The following is a 24,933-nucleotide window of genomic DNA, read 5'->3' on the forward strand; positions in this document are numbered from 1 at the left end:
GCTGTAGATGGGAGGTGTGTCCTGGGAGCGGCCAGGCCATTTGTGATCACAGAAGCAGCTAGGAACAAGCTGTGAAAGGACAGTAGTGTGAAAGTTAGGCTGACCACCCTGACAAGTAGCTTCTCTGCTGTGTGGGGAGAAGGGCTAGCTGCAGGGTGTTGCAGTGAAAGTCCAGTGCTTGGGGGAAGTGGGCTCAAAGAGTGTGTGGGCAAATGATTGCATTCTCATTCTGTACATAGTGAGGAGAGCTGTGTGTGTGGAGGTTGTCAGGTCTTCCATCTTCAACGTGGTTCTGGGGATCAAACCCAAGGCTTGGCCAGCAAGGGCTTTACCTCCTGAGCCGTTTTCCCATCCCAGAAATTCATTTTCACTTGAGCTGAGAGTGTCTACCAAAGAGGGAGAGATTAATAAAACAGGAAGTCTGATAAAGGGGCAGGATTCTTGAGAAAGGGACAGAGAATTTCAGATCTAAGAACAAGGTCTGTCAGGGTGGGAGGAGAGTGCAGTGAAGGCAGACAAAGTGAGCGCAGATTAAAGGGAGTGTAACTGTGGGAGAGGGGGAAGGGAGCTGGAGGAGGGCTGTGGTGTGCTCCTGGCTTTCCAAAGCCCAGCCAGCCTGCTTTAGGAAGAACAGGTGGTGACTGGTTTCAGAAGGAAATTGGTCATCTGGGCTGCAAGTGGGACATAAGAAACGTGTGCTGGCTGCTGGCTGGAGCCCTGAGTCTGAGCACCAAGTGTGCTGACTTTCTGGTCTTTGCACAGTTCCATTGGAGGAGGGAGGAGTGGAGGGAAGAAAGTATGCAAAGGATGCCAGTGGAAACGTATAAACCTTAACCGGCTACTTTGTCTTTGAAGCACCTGGTGTTACTTTTTCCTCAGTTTCCTGTGCTCTGAAGTGGGTACAAAGTAACAGTAGAGGGAAAATGTGGGGGGGGGGTTCAAAACAGATTCCTGTCATCTTAGAAGATCCAGGATCATTTGTTAGGGATGGAGGTTAAAAAGGCCTGAATATAAGGAGAAAGGACGCATTTGTGGGAAGTGTCCTAGTCTGATGGAAATAGTGGGTAAAAGAAATAGCCACTGAGCAGCAGCATGTCTGGAACAGACCTCTCCAGATGAGTAATGTTGATAAAGTGGGTGGTGTCCAGCGAGGGGCAGAAAAGATGCTTAAAGGAAAGCCTTAGGATGGGCTGCCGTGTGGTACATGGCTGGTTGGGATTGGAGTGCAGGGTGAGGCTGTGCTGGCCAGACTGAGCATTCGTAGTGCCCACCCAGGCTCTTAGGGAAGGTGGGAGAAGAGGGCCCTGGGGCTGGGAGGGTCCACTGGGTCTTTACTGCTCTCTCTACCCATGTGTGTTTCTATTCAGGGCAAGTCCTGAGATCTCCCTTAGTCCTAACCACATTCTTAAAAGGTCGTGACTTGTTTAATTATAATTTTCTTAATAAAGTTGTAAATTGAACACTTCTGTTCTTGTGGCTTCTTTGGCTCCCTGGCTACAAACACATTAAACATTGCATTAGCAGAACCTTTGAATCCGTAAGTCAGGACAGGTGTTCCCTCTCCAAGTGCTTATTTCCGGTCCACCAAGTCCAGCTGCTTCAATCATCAGGAGTTCAACTCTGTTTCTGGCTAGAATGTAAGCATTTCACAAATACTATTTGTCAGACTTTCATTCTGCCTCACACCCTGATGGCCATTTAATAGATGTTAAAGTTGGGGGTACAGTGGCACACACCAACTCTCAGGGAGGCAGAAGCAGGAGTATCTCTAAGTTTGAGTCCAGCGTGGTCTACACTGGGTTCTAGGCCACACAAGGCTACATGGTGAGAGCCTGTCTCAAAAACATACTGCCAAAGTCTCAGAAGAATCGGACTCTATCCCTAATTTCTGTATTATGAAAGCAACCGACTTTCCTAAGGTCGCTGCAGAGAGTCCGTGAGTCTCATGTCGCCATTCCTATTAAACTTTAATCTACAACCAACACACTATAGACACCTGAGAACTCTGTGGTCAAGCAAGGTAAAGTTGACCTTAGCCAGGTCCCTGTGGTGCTGGTTTGTGTGTGTGTGTTTTTAATAAAATCAAGGCTGCTGAGATGAGACGGTTAGTAGGAAAAACCAGTTGCCATGAATCTGACACCTGTGTGTTCCGGGGTGGAAGGAGAGACTCAAATTCCAACCTCTGCACACATACCACAGTAGACTCCCATAATCATGACTAATTTAATATCCAGTGGTTCTCGGCAGTAAGGTAGTTTTGGAGATGGTCTCATTACAGGCCTGAGCTGACAGCTTATCTGGGTGTTTACTGGCGATCAAGCCCAGGGCTTCAGGCTTGCCTGTCACATTCATTCCCAACCTGTTTTGTTTTGAGACAAGGACCATTTGATGCTCTGGCTGGCCTAGAACTTATTTCACCCAAGAGACTGGCCTCAAAAAAGTCCTCCTGCCTCAGCATCCTGAATCCTGGAATCATATTTGTGCCTGATTAAAAGTATATTTTGGGGTTGGGGATTTAGCTCAGTGATAGAGCGCTTGCCTAGCAAACTCAAGGTCCTGGGTTCGGTCCCCAGCTCCGAAAAAAAAAGTATATTTTGTTTTTGTGGTTTTGAGATCATATTTTTATTTTACATGTATGGTTGTTTTGCCTGCATTTGTGTATGTACACCACATGCATACAGCCCTTGGGGGAGGCCAGAAGAGGGCATCAAAGATCCTTTGGAACTAAAGTTACACGCCTTTGATTGCTACCACAGTTTTGTGGTTTTGATTTGAAGTTTGTTTTAGCTTGCTTTTTTGTTTTTGAGAAAGGGTTTCTCAGTGTAGCCCTCACTGCCTTGCAACTCTCTCTATAGACCAGACTGACCTCAGACACAAAGATCCGCCTGCCTCTGCCTGTGCTGGGATTAAAGGCATGAGCCACTCACCACCACCACCCAGCCTTACTTTTAGCTTTTAATATAAAAGAAGCAAGCCATCTTTTCTTTATAAAACTCAGATTTCCTAGAAGTGCAAGTAAGTATACTTAGAAGTAGGCTAATCCTTACTCCAGTTTGTATTCTGATCTGTGAACATTTGACATTAAAAACTGCAGAAGTCTGCCCGGGGTTCCTCAAGGTGAGATCACACACAAAGAAAAATAGAAGCCTTGCCACTGTGTTTAGAGCCACATCTGCTCTTTAGCCCCCTCCCCCCCTTTTTTCCTTCATGAGCTATCCAGCCCAGGCTGGCCTTGAACTATTGGCAGCCCTGCCTTAGCCCTAAGTCCTGGGACTACAACAGAAGTCACTGTATTTGGCTTTCCAGATAGCCCCTTTTTTTAATAGCTATTTTACTTCAGAGTCTGCTTCTCTTTACAAGTAGGATCTTTGTCCAAGTGTGATGTCACACCCCTATAATCACTTAGCAGGCAGAGGGAGTCAGAACTCTAGAGCTCCAGGCATGACCACCTTCAGAACAACCAAGCCACATAGACCCTTGTCTAAAACAGCAGAAACATCTGTCGCATATGTGGTGTACATGGTGGACTTGAAACAGTGTTACAGGCAATGTTTGAAACAGAGGGCCTAGAGAGCTTACCTGAATGTAAAATTGTAAAATAGCGTCAGGTACCTTAGTGATTATTTAATGCCCTTAAAATATCCCTCTCTCAGGCTGTAGAGATGGTGCCTTCTGTGGATCAGCTGCTTGCCTCACAATTGGGTCAGCCAGAACCCGGTCAAATGCTGGGCGGGCCCCCCTGTAATTCTAGACGTTGGCTAGACTGGGACACTAGTGAGCTCAGTTGAGACCCTGCCCCAAAGGATAAGATGGAGAGCAGCAAGACTGCAGTGCCACATATCTACACGCATAACATGCAGGCACACATGCATACTACACACATAACATGAGAAATGCAATCAGATTGTCCGGATCCACCCCTATGGATTCAACTAACCACCAGGGGGAAATATTCAGAGAAAACCCCTAGATCATCATCTCTTAGTACAATATAAGAGCTACACTGTATTTGGGATAAGTTGTCTAGAGGTGTGCACAGGAAGGGACTGAGGATGTAGTCCAGTGAGCTGCCATAGCGTGCACAACGGTCTGGATTCAGTCTCCAGCTCAGCATAAACCAGGCGTGGTGGTACACGTCTGAAATATTAGCACTTGGGAAACAAGACCAGAGGCTCAAGGTCATCCTGACCACAATGAATTTGAGATTATATATATTCATCTTCAAAGCATTTTCCATTCTTGTCAGGCATAGTAACCTCAGCACTTGGAGGCAGATGCAGCAGGATGTCTGAGTTCAAGGCCAGCCTGTTCTACACAATGAGACTGCCTTGTCCTTACGTTCAGTTTTAAATAACCCAAAATTTCTTCCATTGTTCTATGGGATTCGCTCTCTTGGTTAGTTGATCGGTCGGTTGGTTGATAGGTTGGTTGATAGGTTAGTTGGTTGATTGGTTGGTTGATAGGTTGGTTGGTTGGTTGGTAGGTAGGTAGGTAGATAGGTAGGTAGGTTGGTTGGTTGATAGGTTGGTTGGTTGGTTGGTTGGTAGGTTGGTAGGTTGGTTGGTTGGTTGGCTGGCTGGTTGGCTGGCTGGTTGGTTGGTTGGTTGATTGGCTTGGTTGGTTGGTTGATAGGTTGGTGACTGGTTGGTTGGTTGGTTGGTTGGTTGGTTGGTTGGTAGGTTGGTTGGTTGGTTGGTTGGTTGGTTGGTTGGTTGGCTGGTTGGCTGGTTGGTTGGTTGGTTCATTGGTAAGTTGGTTGGTAGGTTGGGTGGTAGGTTGGTTGGTTGGTTGATAGGTTGGTTGGTTGGTTGGTTGGTTGATTGGTTAGTTGGTTGATAGGTTGGTTGGTTGGTAGGTTGGTTGGTTGGTTTGGTACTGGGGATGAAGCCATGCCAGGAAAATGTGTTACCAAGTTATAACCCCAGCCCCATCCGATATTGATTTGCAATTTTAAAATTACATGTACGTATGTATATTTGTATGTATGTGTGTATATGTATGTAGCAACAGTTCCAGAGTGGAGGTCAGAGGACAACTCGTGAGAGTTGATTCTCCTACCTTTTGAATTCTAGAGATGGGATTCAAGTTATCAGGCTTGGATACAGGCACCTTTACTCCTGATCATCTCCTGAGCCCTTCTTCCCCATTAAATACTAAGTATTAATTGTGTGTGTGTGTGTGTGTGTGTGTGCACAGCACTTGAAAGAGCATTTGGGGGTACATGTATCTTGGAGGATAACTCTGTGATCTGTGGCTAAGTGGAAGTACAGTCAGGACAGAGAAAGCCTTCGTTAGGGTGGCATGGGAGCCGCCGTCATTCGTTCATTCACTCAGCAAACAATAAGCAGGTCTATCAGGTCCTCTTGGGAGTATTCAGGGTGTTCCCGTGAATCCTAACCTACACCTTCCTCAGGACAAGCAGAGCAGCTGAGTAAAGTTCATAGTGTGCCGAGGGGTGATGGAAGTGTACGTGGCTGTGATAGGTAGGAAGAGCTCTGGACTAGGTAGCAGGCGAGCATGCGGCTCTGGAGGAATGACGTGCCAGCAGACGGTGGAGTGCAAGCTGAGCACAGAGCGTGCGTGAGTGGTGAGCCCTGCGCTTGTGGCCCACAGGGCTGGGAACCAGGCACACAAAGAGCCGGTGCAGGCCATTTCAGTTGTGTAAGAAGGGCAGGAAAAAGGGAGTTGGCCTTTACAGTAATGGGAGTGGAGTTTCTCCGAGAGGAGCTTGTTTTAAAGGGGTACTCTCTGTGGGACAGGGGACACATTTTAAGAAAAAGCACAGAGGCAGAGGGACCTCTGTCTGTCCTCACCTGAGAGATGGAGTAGCTTTTCCCCGTCCTGTCAGTGTGGCTGCTCCTTAGTGTGCACCGGCACCCCTCAAGCGCTGCAGGGGCATTTCTCCCTTCAAGCACTGCAGGGCCTTTTCGGTGGGCAGCCCAGTGTAATGGCACACAAAGGGATTGACTGAGAGAGGCAGCTGTGAGGGGACAGCTTTGGGCGGAAGGAGGAGCGTGTATGCAGGAGAGAAGGCTGGGCTGTGCACTGAACAGAAGGCCCAACAGTTAAAAGCTTTTACTTGCACGTCACAAAATCGGTTCTCAAGCAAGCCAGTCACTTGGAAGCATAACCAGAAATCACCGTAGCTAACCGCATTGGGACCAAACAGACATGTGTTCTCCCCACCACCCTGAAGAAATCTGCCTCAGGTTTTCCCTCCTTTTGTCCTTCCTGAGCTCCCTGCAGAATGGTGTGTTAGGTGGGAAACATTGTAGACTTCATTCACTTCACCCACCAAAAAATCCAGTTCCCAGCAAATGAGATGACAGCATTTGTGTGCAAGCATGGGGACTGGACTCTGGGTCACCAGCCCCCAAAACAAGAGCCATGTGGACTGGGCTGGCAGTGACCTGTAATCCCAAAACCCAGGAGGCAGAGATGGACACGCCAAGGCAAGCTGGCTAGCTAGTCTCTCCACTGGCAAACTCTAGGTTCAGTTGAAGGACACTGCCTCAATAAATAAAAATGGAAATTAATCTTGGAAGGGGTCTGGTAACCACCTCAGACCCCCACACTTGCATGCCTACATATGCACCTACACACGCACTCACACTTGCGGCCATACAGACACACCATACACACACAGCAGACACGCAGGCCTTCCTGAGTAACTCTGATCCCAGCGTGGCATTAATTGGGTGTGGTGGTGCACACCCGTCATCTCTGTGACCGGGAAGAGGAGGTAGGAAGACTCTAAGCTAAGGCCAGTTCACGGGAGCCTTCAAGCGGTACAGGGTAGACAAGGCCGCACGGCTTTCCGAGTTGGGCAAACTCAGATGTTACTTCTGTGATGACTGAACAGTCCTCACCCCTGACCTAGCTCCAGATGCATTTCAGTGGAGAGCATTATTAGCATACACAAGGCCTTGGGTTCAATCTGCAGAAGCAAGTAGGGGTACTTGGGGTGGATATTGTTCACTCTTTACTTCTCTGCAGTTGAAAGTGGAACCCAGGGCCTTATGCCCTTGAGGTTCACCAGCCTTACTCATATCCTTCTAACAAGTCCCCTCCTCCCTGCCTCTCCCCCTGCTTTATTTTAGATTGGTTTTGTGTGTGTGGCATGTTTTGTGCATGTCTGCATCACTCCTGACTGGTGACCACGGAGGCCAGTAGAGGGTGTCAGATCCTTTGGATCTGGAGTTACAGGAAGTTGTGAGCTCTGAGTGGCTGGGAACCAAAGGAAACCTCTGCAGGGGCAACTGGTTCTAACCACTGAGCCTCTCCAGGCCTCCCCACCTCCCCTCCTCTCGGTGAGGCAGTGGTCTCACTGTGTTTATGTAGCTCAGGCTAGCCTTGAGCCTTTCTCCATTGTGAGCCTCCCATATTGCAGGCCTGTGTCACCATGCTCAGCTCAATTCTTCAAAAAAAATTTGGTTTTTGGTTTTGGTTTTTGGGTTTGGGGTGTGTGTGTGTGTGTGTGTGTGTGTGTGTGTGTGTGTGTGTGTGGTTTGTTTTGAGACAGGGTTTCTCTGTATAGCCCTAGATGTCCTGAAACTCTCTCTGTAGACCAGGATCTCGTAGATTTGCATGCCTGTCTTGAAACCCTGTCTTGAAAAAATGTAAAGTATCTTGTAAGTATATTAACTACATGTTCTTTTTTTTTTTTTTTTTTTTTTTTTTTTTTTTTTTTCTGGGGCTGGGGATCAAACCCAGGGCCTTTTGCTTTTTAGGCAAGTGCCCTCTACCCCTGGGCTAAATCCCCAACCCCTTTTTTTTTTTTTTTTTTTTTTTTTTTTTTTTTTCGGAGCTAGGGACTGAACCTAGGGCCTTGCGCTTGCTAGGCAAGTGCTCTACCACTGAGCTAAATCCCCAACCCCTTAACTACATGTTCTAATTAATATCTTAGATATGCTGGGCTACTTGGGGCACTGAATCAGGGAAGTGGCTCAGAGTGTAAATCCACTTGCCCGGAGTCTGAATTCCTGGGCTTACTGCCTGCACCCTGTGAAAAGGCAGATGTGGGGGTGCACATGTAATCTTAGCACTCCAGAGGTCAGGTGGGAAGTGGAGACAGGAGAGTGCCTCATCCCAGGTGACCTGGGTCTGCAGTGCAGCAGCTAGCCAGAGAGCCTCCTAGCTCCAAAAAGCTGTCCTCTGACTTCACACACAAGCATGATGTCCGCACGCATGCACGTGTGAGAGCACACACACTTACCTCCCCTTCCCTCCCTCGATGGATTTTAAAGTGGGGGCACTAGGAGGCAGCGCAGAGCAGGCTGTGTACCTGGGCACGTGTCAAGTCCTGGGTGACCCCCAGCCCCCACACACTTGCCACTAGAAAATTCACACTTTCAGCAGCTCTCCCTGTAGCCTTTGTGTTGGAAAGGACAGCCACGCTTGGCCTTCTGGGAGCTGCTAAGTCAGGAGAAGGGGTTGGGGAAGAAGGCAGGCTCTGTGGGGAGCGACTTTCATCCAGCAGATGGGCAAATACCTTGTAAATTGCCACAGAGAAGAGGCCCAGAGAGGCCTGTGGTGCACAGGCAGCGTCTCTCCAGTGGGACTGCTGCTGTTTGGTTCGTACGGTATCTGTTCCTGGTGTGCTGGCATCTACCTGTAGTCCAGCTACTGAGGAGCCTGCCAGGGAGATCACTTGGGCAAAACCCCATCTCAACAAAGAAAGACGCGGTTCCCCCCAGTCTTCCTCAGGTTAGACTCCGTGCCTTCTGCAAGCACATGCTAGGAACTCTGATTGATAATGCTCCTTTTCCTTCGAGGTTTGAAATGCTGACTTTACTATCCTCATTATACTTAGAGATTGTTTAATTATATTTTTATTTTCAAATATTTTAATACATTTATTTCTGCACATACTAGAGAAGGGAGGATAACAGGTAGGAGACCTCTACCTACCATGGAGGTCTTGGCCATCACAGTCAAGCTTGTCATTAGCACCTCTGTCTGCTGAGCCACTCACTGTCCTGTGGCTTTTAGATTTCTTTGCTTATTTTGAGGTAGGGTCTCACTCTGTGGCCCTGTGTGTGTGTGTGTGTGTGTGTGTGTGTGTGTGTGTGTGTGTGTGTGTGTGTGTGTGTGTGTGTGTGTGTTGTGAGAGCCTGGTCAGCAGTTTATTTGAGGTATATTAAAGCATGAGACTTTTCCCGGTGGTAATGAACTTAGCCCTACGTGTAGTGTAGTGAGATGTGGCACATGTGACATCTTCCATAAAGGTGGGCTCTGTAGATGGACAGGCTCACGACAAGGGCCTGGGAGGGGTCTGCTGTGCTCGCAGCCACATAGTGCAGTGGTTACTAGGCCATTCATTCATTAAGCACGTCTGCTCCTGGCCTTCTGCGTGGAAGCAGGTTTTACATCCCTTCCTTTAATGGAGCAAGCCTGTGTATTTAACATGCCCGACTCCCTGAGTGCTTATGTGTGAGAGCAAGGACTATAGCCGTGGGTGGACTGGCACTCCCGATGTGGTCCAGGCTAGCCTTGAACTCTCAGTGGTGCCTCAGCCTCCCGAGTGCTGGGATTAAAGGTGTAGCCAGCAGGCTCAGCCTGTTACTACTTTGTTTATGGAAGATGATTACTTTGTGACCCAGGCCAGTCTTGAACTCAGAACCCTTCCTTGGCCTCTGTCCTGCTACATTACAAGCTAAATCATTTTAAACTTTTGTTTAAAAGTCCTCTCATGTTTCTCCTTTAAAACTTGATTTTGCCACACATTCTCCTTGAGTTGCCCTTAGGAAGGGGAATCCTCAGCAACTCCTCTGTCTGTTGGTTGTTTCCATAGGGCTGTTTTCCTTGGAACATGCTGCAAAGCCAAGACATTTTACATGGTACTCATTGACAGAGCAGTGGGATTGAAGAGCGAGCGTAACCAGTCAGGGCTTCGCCACAGAAAGCACTGTTGTTAGAACTGCTCCATCTCTGGCCTTCTCCCCTCCGGGGCTGGGTGTCCCGCCCAGACTGGCCTCCAACTCCCGATCCTCCTGCCTCTACCTCCCAAGTGTTAGAATGAAATCTTTTTAATTTTTTCCCATTTTATTTGATATATGTGGATGTTTTGCTTGCATATATTTCTGTGTACCGTGTCCATACAGTATCTGTGTACTGTGTCCATACAGTGTCTGTGTACTGTGTCCATACAGTGTCTGTGTACCGTGTCCCTACAGTGTCTGTGCACCGTGTCCATACAGTGTCTGTGCACCGTGTCCATACAGTGTCTGTGCACCGTGTCCATACAGTGTCTGTGCACCGCGTCCATACAGTGTCTGTGCACCGTGTCCATACAGTGTCTGTGCACCGTGTCCATACAGTGTCTGTGCACCATGTACATAGTGTCTGTGTACCGTGTCCATACAGTGTCTGTGCACCGCGTACATACAGTGTCTGTGTACCGTGTCCATACAGTGTCTGTGCACCATGTACATACAGTGTCTGTGCACCGCGTCCATACAGTGTCTGTGCACTGTGTTCATACAGTGTCTGTGCACCGTGTCCATACAGTGTCTGTGCACCGTGTACATACAGTATCCACAGAGCTGCAGATCCTGGGGCTGGAGTGCAGATGACGGTCAGCTGCCATGTCAGTGCTGCAGACTGAATCAGAGTCCTCTACGGGAGCAGCTGGTATTCTTTCTCTCCAGCCCCTAATTAATTTTGGGTGTGTGTGCATGTTGTGTATGCCACACATATGTGTGGGTGTGCACAGAGATCTGGGGCTGCTGTCACACGGACTTCTCTCTTACCCTTCCTCGTGTTTTTTTAGGCACGCTCAGTGTCTACCTGTGTCTGGTTTAGTTTTTGTTTTCCATGGGTCCCAGAGATCTGACCTTAATCACCATTGCTTAGGCAGCAAGTCCCTTACATACTGAGCCACCCCCCAGCCCTGGAGCTGCCTCATTAGTTTTGATGGTGTTCAGTGAACTTTAGGCTTGGGTGGGGCAGCGTGCCTCCCTGACAGCATGTACAGTGCCTTTTTTTTTTTTTTTTTTAAGTAGAAAAAAAACGGGAGCTAATGTGATAACTCAGTTAGGAACGGCGTCTGCTGCCAAGCCTGACAACTTGGTTCCTTACCCAGGACCAGGTAAGGAGAGAACCGATTCCCTCAGGCTGTCTTCTGATGCTCATGTATGCAACACACACACACACACACACACACACACACACACACACACACACACACACACACAGTAAACATAATAGAAAAACTTAGATATGGTAGCAGGTAAGATTTATTGCTTTTATTATATTTAAAGCATTCTCCAAAACAAATGAGCCCCGTCTCCTGTAGGTCCCCATCCTCTGCACAACCCTGTCTCCTATAGCTCCTCAGACTGCGCGGCCTCTCTGCTGCCCACGTGGGGTGCATTTTGTTTTGCTGACGTGGTGCTTAGTATATTAGCCTTATTACTCTCCCTCTTCATTTCAGACAGGATTTCCTTTTTGCTTTTAAAATTATTTTTGTTATTTGTTTTTAAGACAGGGTCTTTGTGTAGCCCTGGCTACCCTGGAACTCTCTGTGAACTCACAGAGATCTGCCTGCTTCCTAAGAGCTGGGATTAAAGGCGCCTGTCACCACAGAGGGCCTAAATTGTTTTTGAGGCAAGGTTTCATTATAGATCCCTGTCTAACCCGGAACTCACTATGTAGGCCAGGCTGGCCTGAAACTTACTGTGACCCTCCTGCCTCTGCCTCTCAGGTATTGGGATTAGAGTGTATGCCACCACGCCTGGTCAAGACTTAATTTAAAAGGCCTGCACACTACACGGCATTAGAGGTTTCTGCCTGCCCTCTGTTAGAATCACCTTCCTAGCCTTTTCTACGTTCCCCTTCTGCTGGGCTGTTAGCTGGTGACACAGTGAACATGTATGTCTTTAACTGAACAGTAGCTGCAAAGCCAGAGGCAAGCATATTGAGTCTGACTCCTCCTCCTTGTGTGTGTGACACATATGTGTCTTTGAATATGTGTCCCAGAGGATAACCTTGGGTGTCAGGCCTTGACTTGCATTGTGTTTTAGACAGTGTCTCTTTCAGCTCACTGGCTGGCCATGAACTTCTGGCCATTCTCCTGTCTCTGCCTCCCATGTCCCCAGGGAGACAATGGGAGTCTAGATGTGCACAGCTCTGTCTAGTTTTCTTGAGATATGTGGGTTCAGTCAGGATATTAGTCCTGTAGGTAAGCACTTCACCTGCTCTCTTAGTCACTGTTCCATCAGTGAGCACTCCGACCAAGGCAACCCGAGCCCCCCCAGGCAGGGTTTCTCTGTGTAGCCCTGACTGACCTTGAACTTACTCTATGAACCAGGCTGGTCTTGAACTCAGTTGGTCTTGAACTCAGCGATCTGCTGGCCACTGCCTGACTCCCTGCTGCATGGGATTAAAGAAAGCATTTAGTTTCTTGCTTACAATTTCAGAGGCTTAGTCCATTATCATCTTGGCTAGGAGCATTGCAGCCCACGTGATGCTGGAGCCGGAGCTGAGATACATCCCAGTCCACAGGCCACCCCAGTGACACACTTCCTCAAACAAGGCCACCCCTCCTGATCCTTATCATTTTTTTTTTTTTTTTTTTTTTTTTTTGTTTTTTTTTTTGGGGCTGGGGGCCGAACCCCGGGCCTTGCGCTTCCCAGGCAAGCGCTCTACCACTGAGCCAAATCCCCAACCCCTTATCATTTTTTTTCAAATAGTGCCACTCCCTGGTGAGCCTATGGAGCCATTCTTCAAACCATCACACCTGCCAGTCCTGTCTCCTGCCCTGACAACTTCAGTTTAGTTTGTCTTCTCCTACAGACTACAACTGAACACACAGTCATGTTCTTTTCTAACTCATGGGGTCATATTTCATAAGAAATCTGGTGCTTGAGGTAGAACGAGGTGGGAAAGACCAGCTACTAGATATGGAGTATTGATGTCCTTAGTGGTCCCCGTACAGCGCTGCTTGTACCCTGTTGGCCAAGCCTGGTGTCCCTCGCTCCCTGGAACAGAATAACCTGGAGGGACAGTGAAACAATGAGTCGTCCTGCTCACCAGCCCCTGCCTGCCGCCTGGGTGACCTACAGTCTTGCCTGCTCCGTGTCCTCCCTCGGAGCTGTTCTGACTTCCATCCACTGGAGACAGCTCCTCTCTTCCACCCCTGCTACCGGTGTCAGTCCAGGAAGATTCTCGTCAGCTCACCTGGAAAAATCAGGGAAATCAGGCCGAGGAGTGAGTGCTTGTGTGAGTGCCTGGCCGGGACGGGGAAGGGACGAACCAGCTGCAGTGCCTGGAGACACGACAGCTCCGTGCAGTTGGCACTGGTGGTTGAGGTCAGGTTGCCAGGCTTGTGTGGCAAGCACCTTTACCCACTGGGCCATCCTGCCAGCTGCCATGTGCCTCCTTCAAAAGGCCATGAGCTCCCTAGAGGCAGCAGACTCCCTAGCGGGTGACATCCTGTAGCTACAGACCTGCCAGCCCAGCACCATCCTAAATGACAGTAAAGTACGACTCATCCTGACGCTGGCCCCGTGTGCACGCCCTTGATCATACTGCTTTGGAGACAGAGGCAGGCAGATCAGATCTCTGTGAGTTCAAGACCAACCTGATCCACATAGTGAGTTCCAGGACAGCCAGGGCTATGTGGAGAGACCCTGCTCAAAATAACAAAATAAAAAAAATTGAGTTATTCTGTGAGTAGTGGGCATTGCCTAACAAGCTCTGGGTGCCCTTTGGAAATAGTTCCTTCTACAGTGGGTAAAGTCCTACAAAACATGCGTTGTGTTTACCTTTCCCTTCAAGCAGACTCTTAGGCTGTATAGAGCCCTGTCTGGCCTAGAGCTTGCTGTGCAGATGAGGCCGGCCTCTAACTCAGAGAGCCTCCCACCCTCTGCCTCTGGAGTGCTGTGACCAGTGGCTTGTGCCACAAAACCCTGCTAGCTTTCTGCCTTCATTACATGTCATGGCGTCCTACTTTGATGTCCAGGCCCCTCATATAGTACCTGGTTCACAGTAGGAGTTGGATCTTCTTACAGCCCTGAACATGATTACTGACCACGTTACAAGAAGCCTTGCGTTTCCCAAGCTCCATCACAGTCAAAGAGGAAGTGCCCCTCCTCACTCTTGGGGACAGTCTGATTTCAGTCCATGCTGAGGAGCTCCCTGACTGTTCGGAGTTTCGGGTACGTTTACCTTGTGTGAATATGCTGGAGCTCGGTACACCATGATTGGAATTTGGTGGTTGGGAGACATCAGCTCCCTCCTCCCACCATGGAAGCTCCAGAGGGGCAGCCAAGGCTCAGGTCACTGGCTCCTGTCTTGTTTAAGACAAACTCTTATTCTCAGTCCAGGCTGGACTAAAACTTACTAGGTAGCCCTGGCTGGCCTCAAATTCTGGACAAGTCTCCTGCCTCAGCCTCCCTCTGGCTGACATTATAGACAGGAGCACACATCATCACATCTAGCTCCTGGTATTTTCCCTTGAAGTGATTTTATTCTTTAACTGAAACCTCAGGGTAGGAGGGCTGAGGAGATAGCCCAGCGGGTTCTAGCACTTACTGTGTAAACATGAAGGTCTAGATGAAATCAGCGGAGTAAAATGCTGGGCGTAGCTATGTGCTCCTGTAACCCCAAGGATGCCAGGGAGGAGGCAGGCAGATCCAGACGCTCCTGAGGCAGAGAGAGGCCAAGGCAGTGCAGAAGCTCTCTGGCCAGGCATCCCAGCTGAAATGGCAAACTAGTTCTAGTGCGAGAGCCCATCTCAAATACGATGGGATGTGAGAACGGCAGAGAGCTGCTGTCCTAGTTTCTGGGCACAGGAGTGCACGCCCCCATGCTCACACCCACAAAGATAGATAAGAAGTTAGTGATGAGCCTTTTAAACACATTTAAAACACTGCAGAGCGGTGGTGGCTTTATCTACCTGCACAAGAAACAATTAAAGCTTGGAAAGCTAGCATAGCAGCTCAGTATAGGCTGCCAAGCTGAAGACAGGAGCTCTGTCTCCTCTGTCTCATGGAACAAAGATAACTGACACCCCGAAGCTGTCCTCTGACCTTTGCATTGGCGTGGCATGCACATAGCTGCACACACGCGCACACATGCATGCACGAATTAATTAATGTAATGTTCTTCCTCTTTGAACATAATACATGAAACAGTAGACTTTAGCCACTAGGTCTGAGGCAGCACAAAGTTCTGACCCCTGAGAGGGGAAGTTAGTGATGAGCCTTTAAGTGCCCAGCTTCCTGTGAGGCCTTGGCACACAGTGGGGCAGCAGGAAAGTGCTGCACAGAGAACACACTTTGGAAACTTGCACTGCCTCTCTCTTCTGGTAGTTAAGGGTGTGGGGGTGGGGAGGAAGTTCCTGGGGACTGGACATGAACCTCCTTAGCTCCTACCTGATGCATTTATTCTAGGCAAATGCTCTACGCTGAGTAGTTCCTCAGTCCCTAGCGTTAGTGACCCACAGGTCTTAGGAACCAGCCAAAAGGACCACAGCCAGCTGCACACGAAGCTCCCTCCTAACTCATGTAGTTCCTGGGGCATCAAGTTAAGTACGCAGAAGGGCCTCAGTCTAGACTGGAATTAAATTAACCCTCTATTGAAAATTAACGAGGGGCTGGTAAGATGGCTCAGCAGGTTGAGCTTCCTGCTTCCAATCCCCAGGACCCACACAGTAGAGAAGACAGTGGACTTTCACAAGCCGTCCCCTACTGAAATTTAACATATATTAATAAATATTAATAAGGGTAATAAGGTAAATACTAATAAAGTAAAATTAAGAAGCTTGGACTGGGTTGGGGATTTAGCTCAGTGGTAGAGCACTTGCCTAGGAAGCGCAAGGCCCTGGGTTCGGTCCCCAGCTCCGAAAAAAAGAACCAAAAAAAAAAAAAAAAAAAAAGAAGAAGCTTGGACTGGGACTGTGGCCCAGGAGAGGCATTGACTAGTACACTGAGCTCTGGGACTGTGGCCCAGGAGAGGCATTGACTAGTACACTAGGCTCTGGGACTGTGGCCCAGGAGAGGCACTGACTAGTACACTAGGCTCTGGGACTGTGGCCCAGGAGAGGCACTGACTAGTACACTAGGCTCTGGGACTGTGGCCCAGGAGAGGCACTGACTAGTACACTAGGCTCTGGGACTGTGGCCCAGGAGAGGCACTGACTAGTACACTAGGCTCTGGGACTGTGGCCCAGGAGAGGCATTGACTAGTACACTAGGCTCTGGGACTGTGGCCCAGGAGAGGCATTGACTAGTACACTAGGCTCTGGGACTGTGGCCCAGGAGAGGCATTGACTAGTACACTAGGCTCTGGGACTGTGGCCCAGGAGAGGCATTGACTAGTACACTAGGCTCTGGGAGTGTGGCCCAGGAGAGGCATTGACTAGTACACTAGGCTCTGGGACTGTGGCCCAGGAGAGGCACTGACTAGTACACTAGGCTCTGGGACTGTGGCCCAGGAGAGGCACTGACTAGTACACTGAGCTCTGGGACTGTGGCCCAGGAGAGGCACTGACTAGTACACTAGGGCTCTGGGACTGTGGCCCAGGAGAGGCATTGACTAGTACACTAGGCTCTGGGACTGTGGCCCAGGAGAGGCATTGACTAGTACACTAGGCTCTGGGACTGTGGCCCAGGAGAGGCATTGACTAGTACACTAGGCTCTGGGACTGTGGCCCAGGACAGGCACTGACTAGTACACTAGGCTCTGGGACTGTGGCCCAGGACAGGCACTGACTAGTACACTAGGCTCTGGGACTGTGGCCCAGGAGAGGCACTGACTAGTACACTAGGCTCTGGGAGTGTGGCCCAGGAGAGGCACTGACTAGTACACTAGGCTCTGGGACTGTGGCCCAGGAGAGGCATTGACTAGTACACTAGGCTCTGGGAGTGTGGCCCAGGAGAGGCATTGACTAGTACACTAGGCTCTGGGACTGTGGCCCAGGAGAGGCATTGACTAGTACACTAGGCTCCGGGAAAGTTCCCCAGAACCATGTAACCCAGAGGTGGAGGTGCATAGAAAGATCAGATCAAAACCATCCTAAGCTTCATAGAAGCTCCCACTCAGAACTCAGGAGACAGAGCAGGGAGGATCTCCGAGTTGAGGCTAGTCTGGTCTCCACAATGAGTTCCAGAACAGCTAGAATTCCAGAGAAACCCTGTCTCAAAAAAACAAAATTTAAAAGCAGGCAGGCATGGTGGTGGATGCCTTTAATCCTAGCACTCTAGTAAAGAGATAAGCAGATCTCTGTGAGTTCAAGACCAGCCTGATGTACATAGTGAATTCCAGGACCCTGTCTTTTGTTTTTTGTTTTTTTTTGTTTTGTTTTTTTTGTTTTTTTTTTTTTTTTTCTTTCTTTCCGGAGCTGGGGACCGAACCCAGGGCCTTGCGCTTCCTAGGCAAGCACTCTACCACTGAGCTAAATCCCCAACCCCGGACCCTGTCTTAAAAGACAAAAACAAACAAGAAACCCACAAGATTTAGAAGGAGCAAAATGGTTTTTTTTTCCACTGCATCCTAAACCAAAAAGGTATCTATACGGACATACGAATGCCCGCACCTAGGGGAGAGGCGGCCTCTTAAGGAGCACTCACTGGCTGCTCTTGCAGAGGACCCAGGTTTAGTTCTCAGCACCCACATGATGGCTCACAATTTCCAAGGACCAGGTCGAAGTACTAGGTACTCATAACAGGCAAAATTCAGGCAAAGCACCATACACAAAAATAGTGTTTTATTAAAAAAAATACTCAGCACCTGGTAATATAAATTTAACATACACAGATGTGAGGCCTACTAACCCTTGTCTGTGGTCTCAGCTACTTAGGAAGCTGAGGCAGGAGGATTTCTGTGAGTTCAAGGCCACTCTGGTCCACAGAGTTCCAGGACAGCCAAAGCTACACTGAGAAACTGTCTTGAAAACCAAAAAAAAAAAAAAAAAAAAAGAGACGTTTGCCTGGCATTCAGTCAGGACTGAAAAGAGATCAAAGCAACAAGAAATGCCACTCATAATGAGCAGGCAGTAATGGCGGCCGGACTTTGTGGAGGGAAATGGTTACCACTACTTTACATAAGCTTACAACCTTAGAGGAGAGGCCTGGGATAGCGCTCAGTGACAGCGCATGCATAGCGAGCCTGAGGCCTTGGTTTCTATCTGCAGCACCACAGAAGGGGCCAAGACCACAGAGGGGAAATGAAATACAGTAAATGAAGGTTAAAAAAAGACCCAGTGTTGGCACAGACCGAGTTCCATCCTTGAACACCCCAAAAAAGCCAAGCTCAGCGCCTCACACCTGTAGTCGCAGCCCTAGAAAAACAGACAGACACATCCCCGCCGTTTGGACAGCCAGCCTAAGTACTCAACCAGCCTTAGGACAGCATCTGAGACAACACCTAAGCTCATCCTCTGCCCACACACACCCTAGAGGTGCCCTCACACAGTTCTAACCTCCTAGATATGAAAACAGTGTTTGAAAATAAAAACACAGCAGGCCGGGGCTGGACTGTAGCCGCGCTGGTAGAATGCCTGCCTGCCCGTCTGCTGTGCTCTAATGGGGTCCCTCCCCGGTACCAGAACTAGAGGTGGGAGTGCACACCCAGCTCTCCAGAAGCAAAGCAGAATCAGGAGGTTGAGGTCATCTTGGGTTTCAGATTGGATTTGGGTCCAGCCTGGTCCACAGGACACTCTTATCGCAAAGAGAGAAGGAAGGAAAGGGAAGGAAGTAAACGAGAAATCTGGGTAAATCTAGCAGATGAGACGCTACAAAAGAAGACATGACACTGGGTTCTAAATGTGATTCCCCTGCCCCACCCAAAACAAAACAACTACAAACGAAACAAACAACAAAAACCAAAACCAGACAGGGCAAAATAAGGGAGGGGAATAGTTCCACTCACCTTTAGATTGCAAAGTTCCCCTGGTAAAGAAGTTGAAGTTCTGTCTTATTACCTTCCAAGGCTTCTCCTCAGCCCCTCACACCACCCTTGAAAAAACCTAAAACAAACAACAAAACCAGGAAGAATCCACAGAGCACGCATCTCAGAGGGCCCAGGGATGGCTCCCACATGGTAGGAGGCCCAAGCCGACTCCGGTGTCCACACATGGGCCATGCACACAACACACACTAAACAAGCTGATTTATCATTTCATTGGGGAGCTAGAGAGAAGGCTCAGCACTCCAGAGTGCTTTGCCGCCCTTTCAGAGGACACAGGTTCAATTCTCAGCACCTACTTGGCAGATCATCTGGAACTCCAGTGCCAAGGGGTTCAGCACTCTCTCTGGCCGCCTCCTCGGGCCCAGGCACACATGCAGTTCACAGACGTACTTGCAGGCAAACACTCATGCACACAAAATGAAAATAAATCCATTTAAATTGGGGAACCTTTTTTGTTCTGTTTTTCTTGTGGGGAGTGCACGTGTAGTGGGTAGAGGACACCTTTATGGAGCTGGTTTTTCCTCTCTACCCCGTGTGTGCTGTGTGGGTGAAGCTCAGGTTACCAGGCTTGTGTGGCAGATGCTTCAACCCACTGAGACCTCTCCCAGGCCCGTCTGTTGTTGTTTGAGATAGGATCTCTATGTAGCTTAGGTTGGCCTTGAACTCACAGAGATCCACCTAAGTCTCCCTGGACAGTGCTGGGAGTGCAGTGTGTACACCACTGCCAGCTGTGGCCCTTTAAGAAGTAGAGTTCTCAGGGTCCCCTGACTGTGGAAGCGCATAGCTTTCTACACACAGATCAAGGAGGCCGCCAGCCTCGGTTGGGCTGTCTTTCAGATCAAGTGTTTGACAAGTGACAGTGGTTCAGTAGAGGAGACTGTATCCCAACTTAAGTTCGTCATAGAGTATACACTAGTTTACGTGGGGACATAATGCTCACTGCGTACACTGGCTTCACCACCCAATTATCAAATCTGTATGTCTTATTGTTCTATTAGGACTACTTAGTGAGCAGCCCTTCACTTCACACTTTACAACCTCAGACCTTGGAATGCTATCGGGAGAGACCCTGTGGTTAGCCCTCTGCAAAGGCTTGAGTTTCCCTCACATAATCTGTCAAATAGAGGAGCTAGGTAAGGGTGTCAGCAGGGAGGGTGTGCACATATTTTGGGGGGAGGAGGGAGGGTTTTCACACGTTTTTCTGTGTGTGTGGTGTGTAGTGTGGTTTGTGTGTGTGGGGTGTGTGGGGTGTGTGGTGTGTGTGTGTGTGTGTGTGTGTGTGTGGTGGTGTGTGTGTGGTATGTGGTGTGTGTGTGTGTGTGTGTGTGTGGGGGTGGGGGGTGTGGGGTGTGTGTGTGTGTGTGTGTGTGTGTGTGGGCTGGAGTCCACTTTGAGTGTCAGCCCCCAGGAGTAACCCACTTTATTTTTCAGACAGGATCTGGAGCTTGTCAGTTATGCTTCGATGCACCCCAGGATTGGGATCACCATGTGTACCACCATACCTGGGTGCTAAGAATAAAACTCTTTACCCAGTGAGCCGTTTCCTAAGTAACATTCACAGTATTCTCAGTCCTTGTGTATAGAGCCTTAGATGCTGTGGTTTTGTGATTGGAAAGATCACACCTAGGCTTCCCGTGTGCTGGGCTACCGAGTCTGAGCTTTGATTTTAAAAATTAAGTTTAGAAGGAGCAGGCATGATCACGCATGCTCGTAATCCCAGCATTCTCAGGCCAAGGCCAGAGGCGTCTTCACAGTGAGTTCCAAATTAGCCAGGGATACATAGTGAAGCTCAGTCTCAATTAAAAGAAAAAAGAAAAAAGTTTATGAGGATACAGGGATCCTTCATTTGAATAGCCATGTCAAAGTAAGGAAATAACATATTCTTTATAGGCCAAAAGATACATCATAATTGGACAGTTTATTCCGTGTGATTGTGACGTCTGGGGTGGAGGCGGGGTTTACAATGACACGAGCTATGGCTAATGCCTGCCTGTTATCAGGACATGGCTTCTCTTTTGTGGCGTTTGTTTGAGGCAGGTTTGTATGTGGCCTAGGCTGTCCTGGTACTCATTAGGTAGACCACCAGGCTGTCCTTAAACGTGCATCAGGCCCCTGCCTCTGCCTCTGCCTCCCAAGGGTTGAGAACACAGATGTCATCATGTCACCATGCCTGGCTTGTGTAACAGATCACATATCCATTTGATGATAGTTTTCCTGTTTCCCTCCCAGTCTTGTTTCCAGAAGTCATGTGTGCAGGAACATCGGTGCCAGTATGACCTCAAATGACTCAGCCTGGGTCCTAAAGAGCCCGTTTCTCATGGCTGACTGCTCTTAGCCTCAGTGGCCAGCAGCCTCTGCTGCTTCACTTCTCCCACCACCCATCTCCCTCACCCATCCTCTCTCCTCACCCTGCGCTCTGCTCGGTGGATTGAAATCAGCCTGGCCACTCAGCAACCCCGCCAATCCAGCACCCCCAGGAGGGTCCCACTCGGGAAACTTACCCTTCCACTCTTCTAGAGCAGAGAAAGTGCCCTTCCTGGCAGGAGGGAATTCCACATCTGTTAGCCCTGTGATTGGTTTGGGGGAACTAATGGGAGCAGGGAGTTTGAACAGAGAAAAATCTCTCCGTCTGACTCGTCCTTCCCTCTGCCATCCCTGGGCATGCCCCTCCTCTGGGCATCTCTACAGGATTTCATTCCTCCGTCCAACTGCCGTTCACAACTGCCCTTTCCAACTGCTCCAGAACTCTTGGCCCTGGCGTTCTGTGATGTAAATTATTCCACGCATGGCTTGAAATGGGTGAGAAGCAGGGTTGCCAGGTGTCGGATCACTAGTGTAAGTTGACTGGCTCTCGGGGGAGAACCACTCCTGGAATTTGTTCAGTTGTTACAGTCTGGGCCAGAGCTATGCTGGCCGTGCGTGTGGCTGCTGCGGGCAGGGAGAGGGAGCTCCGAGCTGCAGTGGGGCGAACTTGGGCTGCAGTTTCTACTTTAAACATTCCTGGTCCAGCTATGGACTATTCAGCATTGAACGTAGACAGTATTGCTGCACTGGGAAGCACTCAGGCCCCACTCCTGGAGCCGGTATGGCCTGCACCACACGGCCTCCTGGTCTGTCTCCAGATGTGGAGAGAACCCACTTTTTGCCTTCCTAGAGATCATCAAAATATGTTGAGAAATCGGAATTGCTCTCAGTGTTTAGAAGTATCCAGTTACAACACTGAAAGACTTAAGAGTCTGAGAGCTTTTCTAAACCAAAATTTGTTCTCTGCCCGTGCTCATTCTCCATTTGATGGCGTCACTCCGTCCTTCATGGTCCTCTCGGGAGTCTGCACATGGGAGGTGGCTACAGCTGTCTTAGATGTGTGTGAGCCTCTGGACCTCTAAGTTGAAAACTGCCTTACAGTGAAAACACCTTTAAGTCAAAAACATATCCAAGTAACTTAATTTTATAGTTCCTACCTTTATTTTGATTAACTTTGTTTTTGACATGGGTCTCATGTAGCCCAGGCTGGCCTTGTCATGTAGGCAAGGATAGCCTTCACCTCCTGATCCTCTTGTCTCTGCCTTCCAACTCCTGGGATCACAGGTGTTTGCTAGCATGCCTGGCTTGCTCGGTTGTATTTGGTATTTGATGTTTACTATTTATGAACTGGGGATCTTGCTGTTGCCCAGGCTGGCCTTGAACTCTTGGACTCAAGTTCCCTTCCCTTCTCAGTCCTAACTGAGTAGCCAGGACTTCTGGCAAATGACTGTGCCCAACAGCCACAACATTTTGCAAATGGCAAACTTGACGGGCGACTAGAGGAAGCTCCCATGATGACAGTTCCTCTGCAGAAGGAGGCTCAGCGCGCAGCAGCCCTGCTGCGTCCACACTGACCATCGCTCTGCTCAGACTCACTGTCCTCTTTCCTTGCAGTTGTCATGGATGATGACGATGACTCCTGTCTCCTCGATCTTATTGGGTAAGATGCTCTTGCGGAACCCGGGGTGGACCACTTGTGTGAGGTGTGAGGAACAAAACGAACTCAGTAGCTCTCTGAAGCATCTGGGCTCTTAAAATAAAAGATAATGGTTTACCGTGGCCACGGCTCTGGGACAGACAGGCAGTTAGTTCTCTTTTTTTCTTTTTTTTTTTTTTTTTTTTTTTTTTTTTTTTTTGGGCTGGGGACCCAACCCAGGCCCTTTCGTTTTCTGGGCACTGCTCTACCACTGAGCTAAATTCCCAACCCCCAAAATGGTTTTTGTTTAAAATGTTTTTTTTTTTTTTTTTTTTTTTTGGAGCTGGGAACCAACCCAGGGCCTTTTCCTAGGCAAGCGCTCTACCACTGAGCTAAATCCCCAACCCCTCAGGCAGTTAGTTCTACACACGGGTCATAACACAGCAATCCATTCCTTTTGGTTTTACTTGTTACCTTTTAGTAAATCTCAGGAAGGACCCCGGGCCAGGGTGTGGCTTGGTTTTACATTCTCACCTGAGCAGGATCCTGAGTTCAAGGCCCGGGACTGAAACAGTAGGTGCTTCCAGGAGGCAGAGCTGTAGAAATGGTCAGAATGGGGAGATTTTACTCAGGCTTGTACGTCGTTCTCTTTTTGCCTTACTGCAATATCAGTGACATATTTAAATAGAAGTAGCAATATTTACTTGTTTTCCCTCTCTTTTCTTTCTTTCTAGAGACCCACAAGCATTGAACTATTTTCTGCACGGACCTAGCAGTAAATCGGTGAGTGACAGTGTCTCAGGCTTGCCTTTCGTTTCTCCACACCCTGCAGTAACTGCCATATTGAATTCCCACTTTGCAGAGCGGCGATGACGTGACGAACGCAGGGTATTCTGCAGCCAATTCTAATTCAATTTTCGCCAACTCCACGGTGAGTGTTGAAAACAGAACCTGCAGCCTTTCTCTCTCAAGGAAACCTAACAGGAGAGACTTTAATTGCCTCTGTAGAGTGCTAAGAATCATTACCTCGCCTTGTAATTGACAGGAGAGGAAAAACCCATATGTCAGTGTTGTTCTTGTTATAGGATCAGGCTTTTAAGACACATACCTTAGGGGATGGGGATTTAGCTCAGTGGTAGAGCGCTTGCCTAGCAAGCGCAAGGCCCTGGGTTCGGTCCCCAGCTCCGAAAAAAAGAAAAGAAAAGAAAAAAAAAAAGACACATACCTTGCCAGTTTCTTCTTGTTTTTAACATTTATGTTGTGTATGTGTGTGGGAGGGCTTACGTATGGGCCCATGTGTGTGCAGCGGTCAGGAGGAGGAGGACAGACAGCCTTGAGCTGGTTGTCTCATTCCTCCCAGTGGGTCCCAGGGATCACTCTCAAGCCCTCAGACCTTGTGACGAGCCTTCGCCCACGGGGCTGTCCCTCCAGCCCTGCACTGCCAGCTTTCTAAGCCCCCAACCTCCTGAAATGACAGTGTTGTGATGTGAGGAAGGCGCATGAGGATGTTTAGAATCTTGCTTTAAGGAGACATTTTAATTATAGTTACTTACAAATAATGTTAATCTTAAAACCAAGATAAAGGTGCTGACCACCACGTGCTCGTACAGACTGCATTTGATGCTCACAGTACTTCCACGAAGTGGTTTTACCGTTAACTCGGCCTTATAGACAAGGAAGCCAAGGCCCGAGAGATTTTCACACAGCCAAGAGGTGCAGCGCTAGGATCTGACTCAGGCCCCAGCCTGTACAGCCCAGACCGTTAAGCTCTAGGCATGTAGACAAGATGGGAAAGTGAAGAGTCTTACTTGGAGACTCTTTCAGATCCCTGTGTTTAGGGGCTGGGGAAAGGCCTCAAGGTGGGAGCATTTGCAGGGCCAGAAGAAGGACCTGAGTTCAAATCCCCAGGACCCACATAAAACTTCTGGCTGCAGAAGTGCGTCCACCGCAGGGCTGAGGGTCATGACAGGAGCCAGCCCAGCTGCGGCTTCAGTGAGAGGCCCTGGCTCACCGAAGTCAGACAGCATGTGGCAGGCAGCAGGACACCTAGGCCCCTGTCCATGCACACCTAGGCCCGCACA

At 49.0% G+C, this 24,933-nt stretch overlaps 1 protein-coding gene across 3 annotated transcripts in view; it reads left to right on the forward strand.

Annotated features, from left to right (window-relative positions):
- Bicral (BRD4 interacting chromatin remodeling complex associated protein like) overlaps positions 1 to 24,933 on the forward strand; it is an 84,933-nt gene that overhangs the window by 32,340 nt on the left and 27,660 nt on the right. For 2 of the 3 annotated variants that reach the window (XM_032900602.1, XM_032900601.1), the window contains exons 4-6: positions 22,831 to 22,876; positions 23,587 to 23,635; positions 23,715 to 23,783. In XM_032900602.1, the coding sequence (XP_032756493.1) occupies positions 22,836 to 22,876; positions 23,587 to 23,635; positions 23,715 to 23,783 (159 nt within the window). In that variant the 5' untranslated portion in view covers positions 22,831 to 22,835. Of the gene's footprint in view, positions 1 to 11,070; positions 11,090 to 22,830; positions 22,877 to 23,586; positions 23,636 to 23,714; positions 23,784 to 24,933 lie in introns of those variants that run through there. The other variant, XM_032900603.1, reaches the window with a different exon arrangement.

This window comes from Rattus rattus, chromosome 4 (assembly GCF_011064425.1).
Source record: "Rattus rattus isolate New Zealand chromosome 4, Rrattus_CSIRO_v1, whole genome shotgun sequence".
In the NCBI taxonomy this organism is placed as follows: domain Eukaryota; kingdom Metazoa; phylum Chordata; class Mammalia; order Rodentia; family Muridae; genus Rattus; species Rattus rattus.